The following is a 14,474-nucleotide window of genomic DNA, read 5'->3' as shown; positions in this document are numbered from 1 at the left end:
CGGGGTCTCCAGTAAACGTTGCCTGATGTACCCCGATTCCAATCCACTTATGAATGCGTCAGCATCAAGAACTCTCGATGGGCTTTGGCTGTAACAGGCTCTGGATAGCCCTTTTAGTGCGAGTGCCAAGGCATCTTTGCTCTCTCCTACTTGTTGCTTTCAAATGTGAAGCTGATGTCTTGCAAACGATGTGTTCTGTGGCATATCATAACAGGTCTCGAGGAGATTCACTGCATTCTGGTAGACAGCTGTCTCTCTGACCAAGGAGGAGGACCACAAGATGGTCCATTTTTGCTGCGTCTTGCACAACATTATTCACTCGCATGTATCCTTCAAAACACTGGAGCCAGTGGTAAAAAATTTCTCCAGCTCCAGTGGCATCTTGATCTATCTTGAGTCTTCCGGGTTTCAGGGAAGTATCCATAATTGTTCATCTGTTATAAAAATGATATGCCATAGACAAGGACCAGTCAAGTATCATTCCAATACTGGGAATACAGACGAAAAGCCTCCTCTAAACTGGCCAGTGGGAAAGGTTCTCCATCTGTTATACCAGTAGGGTGGAGTATCTCTACAGCCATAACCAATAGTAAGCAGTCAGTATAATTTTCCCCATCCCATTGCATCATCACAGATGCCTCGCTAGGATGACATTTCAAGGCCTCATGTAGCGGGCCTTCAGCTTCTCAACAGCCACTGTGTAAGTCGTACAGTCCCTGATGATCGGGGATCCTTTAGGTCCGACATGAGAGAGGAGCGCTGACCTCTTGACCTCATCCGTGGAGTAGACCTCTTATGTGGCCGACAGGTATATTTGGAAGCACTCCAGCCAGTTCATGAACTCTTCCGGGGCCTCCGGGAACAGAGGGTCGATGAGGAGCATTGCGCTTTTTATAGAATAAAATTATAGCGCGACTGTGAGCACTCAAGGCCAGAGAGAGCATAACATGCTTTCATTCAATAAGAACGGCACACATGGTCTGTAGACTGAACTGGGGTTTTGGCGGGGGTCCAGGGTTTATATCGGGATATGCAGGGGTGCGGAGTCAGGGGAGGAACCAGTCCTTAGAGCGTCGTACCAGTAGTGAATTCTCCGTTCAGTACAACTCCGCACAGTGGTTGAAGTAAAAACACAATGCTGGAGCAACTCAGGATCTACTTGAAAGGGCTCAAGTCGGAAACATTGGTTTTGTATTTTTTATCTTTGCTCTATAAAGTACACTGTTTGGCCTGCCGATTTTCTCCAGCGTTGTGTTTTTATTGATCTTATATTCTGTGCCCCAGATAATGTAGTTGAGCATCCTATACCTTCTTCACGACTTTATCTATCTGGATTTGTACATCAATGTCCTTCTGTTTCTCCATATTTTCTAGGGTGAATATTTCCAACTTTATTAGTCTTTCCAAAGTACATTACCTGACACCTTATCATGATTAAACTTCTGCCATTGCTCTGTCCATCTTCCCAACCGATTAGTATCATACTTTAACTTAAAACTATCTTTCCCTCCGTCAATAAGGCTTCTAGTTTTCACATTATCTGCCAACTCATCATACTTTGTATGTTTATGAATAAATTGTTAATGCATTTAACAAGCAGTTAGGGTCCCAGCATCCATCCTGCGGTGTACTGGTTGCAGGCTTTGAAAGATAAAAGCGAGCTTCAAAATCACCCTCTTCCTCCGATTTAGAAGCCATTTTCGATCCCATTTGGATTTCTTTCCTGGTCCCGACAAAGTCTTTGAACAGAAATGTTGGTTTATTTTTCCGCAGATGCTGCAGATTTGGTGAGGATTTCCAGAATTTTTACTTTGCCTTTTTTTGTCCTCGCACTGGGGCATCTCACACGGGTCTAATTCTCAGGTCAAGTTTGTTCTTTGTATGTTTATCTCTCAAACTTGTGTGGCCTCTGCAATGGGCTCCAGTGATCGGTGCCACCTGCTATGGTGACTCGCTGCCAGAACCATGCAATATTTATTTTCATGGTTCTCTCCAATAAAAATACCCATGTGCCCAGCTCTTGCTGGTCGACACTCAAATGGGTAGTACCAAAAATCTCTGACTTCTGAAAAATGATTTTAATAATCCCTTGTAAATGAAAATTAAAAAACTGAAGACAAGGACTTCTGAACTATAAACAGAAAATCCTGGAAACACTCAGAAAGAGAAACAGTTTATGTTTTGAGTCTAGGACCTTTCACCAGTGCTGCAGCTTGCCTTTCAGCCCAAGCCTCGCACTCCTTTTCATCGTTTCACCTGAACTGGTGTTGGTGAATTGCTATTTTGGGGTAGTGGTGGGGGGGAACACCACAGGAGGGGGTGAGGAGTCTAGGCTAGGTGGAGAGAGAAAGGAATAGGGAACTGGAATAACTAGTTAAGTGGGGGGGGGAAGGCAAGCTGATTAGTGGAATGTAGTGAACTCAATGTTCATACCGTGGGTTTGGAGGGTGCCCAGATGAAAAATGAGGTGTTGTTCCTCCAATCTGTGGGTGATCAGTATGGGGTAGTGTGAAAGGCCATGGACAGATATATAAGCTCGAAAGCATGACTCAGAATTGAAATGATTGGCTATGGGGAGGTCACTTTTGTTGTGGATGGAGAGGAAGTGCTAGGCGAAGTGATCTCCTAATCTGCGAGCGGTCTCTCCGATGCAGAGAAGGCCACAGAGGATGCTCTGGATGCAGTAAATTAGTTATTTGGAGGTACAGGTGAAGTGGTGCTTCACCTGTAAGGTCTGTTTGGGACCCCGGACTGTGGTGAGGGAGGAGGTGTGGGTGCAGGTATTTCACCTCCTATGATCACAGTGGAAGGTGCCAGTGGGGGCAATGGGTGGGGAGGGAAGAGTGCACAAGGGAGTCACGGAGGGAGCGGTCCCTACGCAAGGAGAAGGAAAAATGTGTCTGGTGGTGGGGTCCTATAGTAAGTGCCAGAAATTCTGGAGGATTATGTGTTGGATCTGTAGTGAGTACACTCTTCCCTCCCCACCCATTGCCCCCCTGGCACCTTCCACTATGGTCGTAGGAGATGTAAAACCTGCACCCACACCTTCCACTAATCAACTTGCCTTTCTCTCCCCCCCCACCACCCTTTATCTAGTTATCCCAGTTCCTACTTCCTTTCTCCACCTAGCCTAGACTCCTCCCCCACTCCTGCGGTTCCCTCCCCTCTCCACCTATCATCTCCCACCCTCACCATCCCCCTCACCCCTTCCCCCTTTTGCTCAGACATCTCTCATGTTCCCCCACACCTTGATGAAGGGGTCCAGCCTGAAATGTTGGTGATGTATCTTCACCTTTGCTACATGAGGGCATTGTTTGACCTGCTGAGTTTCTCCAGCATTTGTGTTTTTTTTTCTCACTTAACCGCGGTTTCAACAAAATCCTGCGTTTTACCTATTTATTAAAATTAAGTAGTCCGTGGTCTAAACCAATGCTTCCCTCCCACTTGCAAGACGTCACATGCACACTTTCTCTCCTTCCCAGTCCAAATCTCAATATATCATGACACAGTAAAATCTCCATTATCTGGTATATTTTCGGATGCAGCACGTGAATTTTCCGGTTGTCTGTGACATAACTATTACAATACCTAACTAATACAAATCATTTAAAAGACAAAATACAGTGCAAAAATTTAAAGCTATTTGAAAACAATCATTCTTGTAGTATTTCATTATGTAAAATGCACTTTAAACAGGTAATACAAAATTTAAATTTAAATTCGAACCCCGGTCGCTGGTCTAAACGCTATGCTAACCTTACCGCCGTTATAATTAACCCCCTCCCTCAAGTTTACAGATAAAGCTTTACTAATGTGGCTATATTAATAATACTCATATATTAATAAAGATAAAGAGTCTTACTGGGCAGGGACAGTCGCCCCAGCGGTGTGCAGCATCGGCCAGCTCTTCATCCTGGGCACCGCCATTTTATTCAAGCACAACTTTATTGAAACAGCAGCTGCAGGTGGGCACAACCGGGTCACTCCACTGGCTGAATGTGCGCTCCCATCTTCTTCAGGGAAGAGTGACTTTTACAATTTTAAACTTTTATTTAAAATTGTACTATTTTTATTTGTTTTAGGGTCTATTTATTTATTTCCCAAAGTTTTTTTTGCCTGTTGTTTGAGTTTCCAGCGGATTGAATTCCAGATAATGCGGATTCTACATACTAATATTTTGAGTGAATTCGAAAGGCACAGGTAAATTTAAAGGAGAAGGATATGTTGATTTTTTTTTAAAGCACCTTTGTTTTAGGAAAGTGTGTTTTCAATATTGGAGCATTAATATTCATAAAAAGAAGACGCTGATTAAAAATGTAGATTGCAGAATATCTGATTAATGGCTGATGTGATACCCCTTCTCTTATAAAAAGATTATGGAGAAACACCCCCACAAAACCCAATTTCATATTGTTTACTGATATAACACAACAGACAAAGGGAGAGTAATTTTCATTTCATAAATTTATAATATTTTCATGAAAAATGAAGGGGTGTAATAACAGCAATCACAGTTCAGTACACCATCTTGATAGACAAAAACTAAGTAGCTTATAATTTTGGACCTTTCAACATGCGAGTGGGTCTCTTCATGAGAGATAAAAAGCATAATGAAAGCGGTAGGGCACTTAATACCCTGTGTAATATTCATGAGATCACTCATCAGCCCCATCAGATGCACTGTTGCCATGTGCAATTGACAGTTCACCTGTAATTTCCTGCATTTGTATGCAAATCCTGCCGCTGGAGCTTATTTACTTTTCAGGCAATCATCTGATATGGAGCAGAGCATTAAAATGGCATTCAGTGGATGGAACAGCTTCTGCTTTTGAACCTGGTGATTCCTTTGGAATTTTTGGCTAGACATTGTTCGTAATATTACAAATCTTTTCTGTCATCCCCACCCCTCTCAATGAAAAATAACATTTTCACCTGAAGGCACAGGAGGCTGCAAGTGCTGGGGTCTGGGGTAAAAAACCGAGTCGCTGGAGGAACTCAGCAGGTTAGGAAGTATCCACAAAGGGAAAAATAAGGGAAGATATTTCTGATGGATTGATCTTGACTGAAGGCTTTGACCCAAAACACTGATTTTTTCCATTTCCATCTCTGACGCTGCTTGACCCTTTGAGTTTCTCCAGTAACTCGTTCTTTGCTTCCATTTCACATGAATCCTGCAGACAATTTTTTTTCTTTGTTGCTGACATTATGGAAAGCAAAGAGGGAAGAGAGAATCCAGGTTTTATTTTAAATGCATGGCCAGGGCATAATATGGTTTAAAAAAAATCTAGGAATAAGCAGCTCTGAGTCTGGCCGCTTGCTGTTAAAATGAATATATTGTCTGCTTATTATTCATTCACAATTCATGGCACGAGGACATAACCCTGGATTGAGGAGAGTGGTGGGTTCAGACCTGGGTGAGGATAGCAGATTCTTTCCCTGAGCAATAGTAATGAACCAGACGGGTTAACTAAAATCATATTTTTACAGTAAAACGGGGATTTGGCGAATATGTTCTTAAAAAAAATAGATTAGAGTGTGGCTGTCGGCCACCACAGTGGCATAAACATGCTGAATTGAGTAGAATTTCAAACCATCTAATTTACTGATTCAAACTCGCGCACTTAAAAGGTCCATGCTGGTCTCAGTGCTCGTGCGGGACGGAAGTGTGGATCCTTGATTGCTGCCTACTTTTCTCAATGATGGGAAGAGTTTTGACTGTGAGGTGCTGGACTGTGTCCACTACCTTTTGGAGGGCTTTCCATTGGAGGTATTAGTGGGCCCATACCAGGCCCTGCCACTCAATACACTTTCCACTACACATTTGTAGAAGTTTGCTACGGTTTTTGATGTCGTATCAAACCTCTGCCAACTCCAGAGCTACCATGCTTTCTTCACGATGACATTCGTGTGTTGGATCCAGAAAAAGTTATCTGAGATAATGACTCCCAGGCATTTAAATTTGCTCATACTCTCCACCTCTGATCCCCCTAATGATCACAGGATCATACATCTTCTAGTTTTCCTCTCCTATAGTCCTCAGTCATCTCCTTGGTTTTGATAATATTGAGTGGGAGGTTATTATTAGTACACCATCTGGCCAAGTTTTCAATCTCCCTCCTGTATGCTGACTGATCACTACCATTTGTAGATGGTGTATTTGTTGTACTGAGCCACACAGTCATAGGTACTGTTAGGTCTGCTTTGTTCATGAATGAGTGAGACAAACACCAGACTGAGTCGAAATCAGGGTTCTTTGTTCTTTATTACCGGATTGTAACACTTGCAACTAACCATGTTAGTCGGAGAATGCATTCTGCCGTTATCAGCAAAATGGTGATTTTTTATACCCTTGGATACATGCTTAGAACATCATCATATCATTACTTGTCCAATGACTAAAACTGTTGCTATCCTTTCCCTGCTAGCTTCCTGCCTCTCAATCCATCAATGTCTCTCTTATCTTGTAAGTACAAGGATGCATTCACATCTTGTTACAGTCCTGTACAGGGTAACTCCTTACACATTCCCATCTCATGATGTTTTACCTTACAATCCCTCCTTTGTCCTCTTTAGAGGACAATCTCGCCCTGACTATGCTACCACCGCGTTACATTAGTTCGCCTATTATTGCCAAGCTCTATACGGGTTCTGTTCACAGGGTAGTTCGGCTGGTGGGCGAGGGCTCCCCCAACCCTCCTTTGCGTACACCCCCCATCCGTCACCCCGATCCCATTACAAAAAACTAGCTAACCCCCCGTACATTAGTAAATTCCCAAGTTAACATATGGTCTACAATCTAATTCATAATACTTGTTCTACAATCTGATTAATAATGTTTGTGTTACAATCAATGTTATAATATTTGGGTTACAAGCAAGGTTAAAATTATATGTGTAACAATCTAATTCACAATCCCTCCTTCCCATCACATTCCCCTTCCGACTCCAGATCGATCTCAGCAACTTTCTCCGCCTCCTGTAATGTGAGAAAGTCTTGCTCCACAGCCTGCACAGCTTGATATTTCGGAGGCAGTTCATCACGGTCAGCAAAGGCTCTCTCTATGGTCCTCGTGACCAGCGTTCGAATGCATGGAATACAACAACAGCCACAAGTGATAAAAATTGATACAGAAATGAACAAACCGAGCAAAAGTTGTCCTAACAATGTGCTCCATCTCCCAAACACTCCCTGTAACCAGGATAAAACAGGATTGGAGACTCCAGACTGGGCTTTTAATTCTTTCGCCAATGCCCTAAGTTTCGTTAACCCCTTAGTGAGTGATCCATCTGGCCCTGTGTTATTAGAGATAGAAGTGCAGCATAGATCTCCAAACATAGCACACACTCCACCTTTCTCTGCCAGGACCATATCAATCGCTATCCTATTCTGAAGTGTCATAAGGGAAGTTTCTGACAGTTGTTGATGTATTGCCTCAACAACGTCCCTGGTCAAATTTGCAAGGCGCTGGACATTATAGTGAATAAGGTTGATCCTATTAACATTCTTATTTACAGTGATGGGAAAAATTGCACTAAAAACAGGAAAGCTTTCAAACCCAGCTGCAATCTCATCGGCTAATTTAAATTCGTCCGGAATATTCCGGGCTTGGCCAATGGCATCAATCCATACCCCATCAGGGTTCCTTCCTCCCGGCCCCAAGAGTCCAACACTCCTCCTTTTTCTCCACAGCCAACTCTCTGTGTGGCGCAATTCTAGGGAATCCTCGTCTCCCTCCTGCCTTTTGACAATCAGCACTGGCGCATTAAGGGTTACTAGAGCACACCGACCATCCCAGTTAGCGGGGAGCCAGTTGTACAGCACTCTTCCTCCACAAAACCACCAAATATCCACCCTAGCCTGGGTCAAGCGGGTTGCACTACTGCTATGTGAGAGATCAACATGAGTCCTGCACGAGTCGCTGGGCAGCCAACCCACATGGAAAACGTGCGCTGCTGTGTTGTTGTTGGCAAAACAAGTAACATTAGTTATGCCTGTGGATCTAAAGACAGGGGGAGCTACATTAGCCGGAGCTATGGGAAACGTCTGTTCCCATATCAGACACCTATTCAGTGGGTTGGATTCTGACATTAGGTTCAAGGCGCAGTCCATAGCATCTGTCTCCTCAAAAATTGATCTGCTCATCCGTAATAATGGCCTTCCTCGGGCACAGACCCAGCAGTTCCCATACCCTGCTTGGTCCGCATATTTACCCATCTGATCTATCCAGGAGTTTGACTCATCAATACCCGTCTCAATTGCTATCTTCTCTCCCCTGGACATCTTCGTACTGTCGAATTTTCTCACTTCCCCCTCTTTCGAAGTGGATTTAATTATGTCCTTTGTGTATGTTTGTAAGTCGAATCTCACCACTCCCCAAGGATCTTTTCCATTAATAGACACTCCAATCATTAGATAGAAGAGGTCTCCGACACCATGTTCTCTCCCTGTGCCTCCCTCGCATGTCTTGTACTGTAGTAGGTTTTCGATACCCTAGTATCATTTCTCTATGTGCCTCAGACATGGCCGTACCGTTTTTACCCACGAGTCTTCCTAGGAAAGTTACCACCCTCCTTCCGATCTGACATTTCGACCTTTTTACTTTAAATCCAGCCTCACCTAACCCCTTGAGTAAAACTGCTGTCCCTGTCAGGCACTCATGTGGCGTTTTCCCTGCTAATAGTAGGTCGTCTACATACTGAATCAGTGTAACATCTTCCGGGAGCTTTAATTTCATTAGGATTTCGCTAAGGGCCTGATTGAACAGTCCTGGACTGTCCTTATAACCCTGAGGTAATCTAGTGTATGTGTACCGATGTGCTTGGTAAGTGAAAGTGAACCAGTCTTGGCATTCCTCAGCTAATTTCAAGCAGAAGAATGCGTTTGCCAGATCAATGACAGTATAGTATTCGTGCTCCGGACTCAGAGCCCTAAGTGCTACATATGGGTCTGGGACTGGTCTTCCGATGGTCTTGGTAGCCAAGTTAATCTCCCGGAGGTCGTGTACCATCCTCCGGTCTTTTCTACCCGGTTTGGGAACAGGCATGATGGGCGTGTTCCACATACTGTCAGGTGCCGCCCTTAAAACCCCTGACTCCATTAACCCTTCTATCGTTCCTTTAATACCCTCCTCCTGACTGGGCGACAAGCGGTATTGTTTTCTCCATATTGGTTTCTGCCCGGGGTTGGCCAATTCTAGAAATACCTCTCCTTTTATTACTCCCACATCATAGGGCCCCGTTGTCCATATATGTGGACTCAGATTAGAAAGATATTTGTCTGAGTCTCTGTGATCAATATTTTCTCCTTCTATGGCTCGGTCTCTTTCTACTTTCTCATTCACTACCTGGTCCCATGCTTCAATATTCAGTCTGACAAATTTTCCTCCCTCCGAGGTGGAATATCCCGGGATTTCTGTCTGCCTGTATTCACACCCTATCGCTTCCTTTACCATCGGACCCAGCTGTCGAGCGTGATGATCTTTGGCAATACCCAAGGTCACATGAGGCACACTTTCTACTCCTAAGCAGAACCACTCCATTTGTTCTTCTGTCATGACAACCATAGCAGCTATTCCCTCCTTACCTACAAAGATAAATGGACAATGTATCGTTTCTGTCTTCCCTTCTTTTAGAGAGTCCCACCTCTCCTCATATTCCTGGTCCGGGTGGATGGTGTAGTTTAATGTAACATGCATAGGATCTAGTGGATAATGGTAATCCCCATACCGAGGAATACTGGCCCTCCACTCAAAAAACTGTTTAACCAGCCCTGGGCCTGGTTCATCATACAGTAGCCGACTCCAGAAAATACTAACCTCCACAGAGTCTTCTGAAGCGTTAGATGGGGTCATTACTATAAACTGTCCTCCCCTTCTTATTGTATCCCCTGGGTATGTTAACCGAAGGCCCTTCTCAGAACATTGTATGGTTATTCCTAGTTTGGTAAGAATGTCCCATGCTAATAAATTAATGGGGCAACTTGGCACAACCAGGACAGGCGTTTTAACCCTTTGTCGTCCAAATGTCATGTCGATGTTATCTGTATAGGGCTGTGTTTCCTTTATCCCGGAGAATCCTATTGTAGATAATGTTTTGCCCGAAAATGTGCTCCCTGGGGGTTTTTTAATCACTGTCGTAACTGCTGCCCCTGTGTCAACCATAAATTCAATTTTTTCTCCATTTACCGTCCCCCAAATTTTTGGTGGCTCCCAGGGAGGCGTGATTTTTGATTCTCCAGGGCACCTTCAATAATGAAATTCAGCACCTTCCTCAATATAGTCATTACACTGAGGTGCCTGGACTTGTTGATCACTCTGCCACCCCCCGATTCTCTGGGGCCCATCAATGTGTCCACCCCTACCCCTTGCTTGTCCTCTTAAGTTTCCTCCTCTTCCCCGATAGCCTCTCATAGAGGGTAATCTTTTTCCCCTTGCTCTCCCAGCCTCCGGACAGTTCCGCTGGTAGTGTCCAGGATTTTGGCAGTACCAGCATACTACGTGTTCCCCTCTATACATTGTACCTAGCTGTCTTTCCCAACCATTTCTTACTTGGGGTCCCGGATTTATCACTGGCCCCATGACCTGTGGGACTATCTGTTGGGCCGCTAATTTAACCCCTATATGTTCTATGGCTCTCACCAATTTATCGGTTGTCTTGTCCACCTCCTTCTGGGACGCACTTTCTGACTTAGCATGCTCTGATTGACGATGTCGTTTGATTGCATGTGTCAGGTGTCTTTTCCACAAATCCTCTGACATTGTCTCTACTCCCACAATGTCCCTTAATTTTGCTTGAACCGTAGCAGGTAGTCCGTTTATTATCCCATTACGAAAGTGAGCCCTTCCTAAGGGGCTGTGGTCGGGTCTTTCTCCAGTCCCTGTTTCCCATAAGTCCCATGCTCGAGTGAAATACTCGTGTGCAGTCTCTCCTTCCTTTAGTTGAAGGGTTACCAAGGCATCCAAACTATAGGGTGTAGGAAATGTTTCTCTAAGTGCTTCCCAAAATTTATTCCGAAGTGGGTTAAATTCTATTTCATCCCCCAATTTACTGCTTCTTACAATTCTCTCTATTTGCTTCAGGGCCCCTTCTGCCTTTAATTTTATCATGATAGTTCTGACATCTGCGAGTGCTAATTGTTCTTGGCAGGTTTCTCGCTCAAAACAAGAAATCCATGGACTAGCCCCATTACTCAACGGAGGTAGTTTTTTCATTAAACTCTCTAAGTCCATTCGTGACCAGGGTACATATTTTTGAGTTCCCCGTCCCGTGATCAGTAATGGGCATTGATATCTCAATTTTGGGGATTTCTGCTCCTTCTTTACTCTTGGCATGCATTTATTTATCCCACCTTGTTCTGACTCTTCTTCGTCACTGTCACTGTCCCTATCAGCTTCCAATGTCTCAGGGTCAAAGGTATATTGGTCACGTTCATCTCTAAGATAATCTTTTCGGCCATAGTTTAGTTGTTTCACATCTTTCTCTTTTGTTCTAACTATGTCCAGGTAGGCATGTCTATTTTTCTCCCTCCCGAGTCTTTTCCTTTTACTTTCCTCCCATGGTGGATCGTATCTCGTTTCCTCATCTGTACTACACTTTTCGTCCTTTACTCCTATTACCATTCCTTCAGCTTTAATTTCTCCTGACAGTGTTGTAGTTATCTTTTCCACTTCCTTCAATACACCTACCATTAATTCGTTTTGATCCTCACTGATCTGCCCCAGCACATTAATATCTCTGTTTAAGTTTTTAATGTTATCCTGAACCTTTTTCATGTTCCATTTCTGTATCTCTAACTCCTTTTCTATTTTCTTGGACTCCAGAGGGGTCTCCACATCTATTACTCCCCCTTCTATTTTTATTAAAGGGGCCTGTACCTCGTCTGATGTGTCCCTATTCCCGAGGATCTTGTCACACCCCAGTGTCTCAATATCTGGATATAAGGGACGTGACTCCAGGATCCCATCTGGGGTGTCAGGGGTACCTTGTGACTCCACATATGCATAGGGTGGGGGTCTATAAGCTATTTCTACAGGGGCCATAATAGGTGGGTTATCAGGGAGACCAAATTCTTCGAATATAGCTAGGACATCGCGGTACTGCATCTCCTTGTCTCTCACCCTCTTTTTTGCTGACTCGCGATTAAAGATTTTGTTTTCTGTGTCCCGTTTGTATAATTGTATAAGACTCACTTATAAATGATTTATTGTCAGAGTACATACATGACATCACATACATCCAGAGACTATGAGAGAGAGAGAGAGAGAGAGAGAGAGAGAGAGAGCATAGTGAGAGAAAGAGATAGAGAGGCAGATACACAGAGCACAAGAGATAGAGAGAGAAAATGCCTTGCACTGGCCCCACTGGGAGAAAAGTCTTCAGATTAACACTTTCGTTTCAAAGGTTTTAAAAGGTTCTCATCCTGTGATCACTGGTCTGGATCAGATTGGGTCTCCCACCACTGGGAACTATCACTCCTTCCTTCCCTCCCACCTCGAGTGAGCTACACGTCAGCCCACAATGTCTGCCCTGATCCCGCAATGGTGGGGGTGCGGGAAAGAGGGAGGGAGAGAGGATAAAACAGGATCCCATTTGATGCGGAGCTGGAATTGTGGGCACAAAATTAAAACCAAATTGTATTTCTCTGCCCTGCCCAACCTGGGGATTTCAGGGCAGCACCGCCACAGATTGGGATTGGGAGGGGGAGTGGGTGAGAGAGGAGGGGGGGGAGAAGAGAGAGAGGGGAGGGTGAAAGGAGGGAGGGAGAGAGCAAACCCGGACACTTCGTGGCTGGAAACTGGAAACAGGCACTTTTCCTTTCCCTTCTGTGTTTTGTTTCTTCCATCTTATCTAAGACACTACGCTTTAGAATTTTGTTTCCCTCACCTGTCAGGAACATCTCAGCGCTCCCGGGTAACCACCCCATCTTCCTCCAGCGATCTACACATTTTCAGAGAATTTTTTGTTTCTCCAATGCCACATTACTGGTATTTCGCTCCTCTAATTCCTGATTAATTTCCTTAATAACTTGGTCAAAAGTCTTAGCAGGCAACTGTACAGCCATAGCTGCGGGACCGCTTTCTAATGCCTGTTTTAATTTAGGTTCTTGTCCGTTTAGGGGATCTATGTCAACGAAAATTGCTTTTAAAAATGTCTCCTTGCAAGCTGGATGACTAATATCTTTTAAAGGAACAGTCTCTAAGTCTTGTCCTCCAATTGACTTCAGACTGTCCTGTATACTCTGATTGCTCGTTTTCCACTCTCTGTTTTCCCAAAGGGGTCTGAAAGTTAAATTACAACTAGAAAACCAAATATTTGGGCTATACTTTTGTCCTGTTTCCCTGTACCAATCTATGAATTTACGTAACTTTATCTCCTTGGTGATGTTGGGAATACCCTCATTTAACTTATCAAAAGTATTTCGAATAAACCGGGTGACTCTTAGGAGTTTGTCAACTTTTTCATTAATATCTCCTACCTGATCCGGACACAGCTGTCGCAGCCTTCTGTCGTCGTTCTTGTTCACCAGGCAGGCGTCCCTGAGTACTTTTTTTGTTGTCTCAAGGTCTCTAGTGTCTGCTGTGGTATTCCACCACGGCGAATTGGGGAAATAAATTCTTAACTTCTCAAGTGTACAGACATTATCATACCTACCGGACATTTATAAGTCAGTCTCTCAGATACAATTGAGGCCAATAAGCCTGAACCTTTGTTTTCTTTCAAAGCCCAACCTTCACGTGGGAGATTTCTCCTCTTAATAACCAGTTTAGGGCAGAAAACTCAGGTCCTCAATTGTTTATAGACCACCTTCTCACTCTATTGGACTTTGCAACGACACAATAAAGACTTTTAAACTCTAGTAGTTTCTTGCGAAGCACTTAATAAATGTCATTCAAACACCTTAAGGACTTTTATCTTGTCTGTAATCACTTACGTGTTACAATCCTGGCATGCGACCTTCAATTGTGGTCGTCTAATTTGTCCGATCTCCAGTTCTTACTGACAATCATAAAGATTTAAAAAAAAAGAGAATTTTGTTAAAACAGGCTTCTCTGGACCTTTTTATCAGCCGGCTGAGATGATTGTCAGAAAAAACAGAAACCGTCGTCCAGTGTTCACTCACCCATCACGTCGGGGTCACCAAATTGTTAGGTCTGCTTTGTTCATGAATGAGTGAGACAAACACCAGACTGAGTCGAAATCAGGGTTCTTTGTTCTTTATTACCAGATTGTAACACTTGCAACTAACCATGTTAGTCGGAGAATGCATTCTGCCGTTATCAGCAAAATGGTGATTTTTTATACCCTTGGATACATGCTTAGAACATCATCATATCATTACTTGTCCAATGACTAAAACTGTTGCTATCCTTTCCCTGCTAGCTTCCTGCCTCTCAATCCATCAATGTCTCTCTTATCTTGTAAGTACAAGGATGCATTCACATCTTGTTACAGCCCTGTACAGGGTAACTCCTTACA

General features: G+C 43.8%; 1 protein-coding gene across 1 annotated transcript; it reads right to left on the bottom strand.

The window, feature by feature from the left end:
• Positions 1-10,243: 10,243 nt before the first annotated feature.
• On the bottom strand, positions 10,244-14,177 carry LOC138762239 (uncharacterized). Its single transcript, XM_069935893.1, has 2 exons — positions 14,119-14,177; positions 10,244-13,994 (listed from the first exon to the last, which is right to left on the bottom strand). The coding sequence occupies exon 2, from the start codon at positions 12,098-12,100 to the stop codon at positions 10,244-10,246; it is 1,857 nt and encodes a 618-aa protein (XP_069791994.1). The 5' UTR covers positions 12,101-13,994; positions 14,119-14,177.
• Positions 14,178-14,474: the final 297 nt, after the last annotated feature.

This window comes from Narcine bancroftii, chromosome 4 (genome assembly GCF_036971445.1).
Source record: "Narcine bancroftii isolate sNarBan1 chromosome 4, sNarBan1.hap1, whole genome shotgun sequence".
NCBI lineage: Eukaryota > Metazoa > Chordata > Chondrichthyes > Torpediniformes > Narcinidae > Narcine > Narcine bancroftii.
This window is presented reverse-complemented; position numbering and strand designations above follow the sequence as displayed.

What these genes read in the sequence shown, in the direction of transcription:
- LOC138762239 (XM_069935893.1), bottom strand. Translation starts at nt 12,100, where the DNA reads ATGCAGTACCGCGATGTCCTAGCTATATTCGAAGAATTTGGTCTCCCT.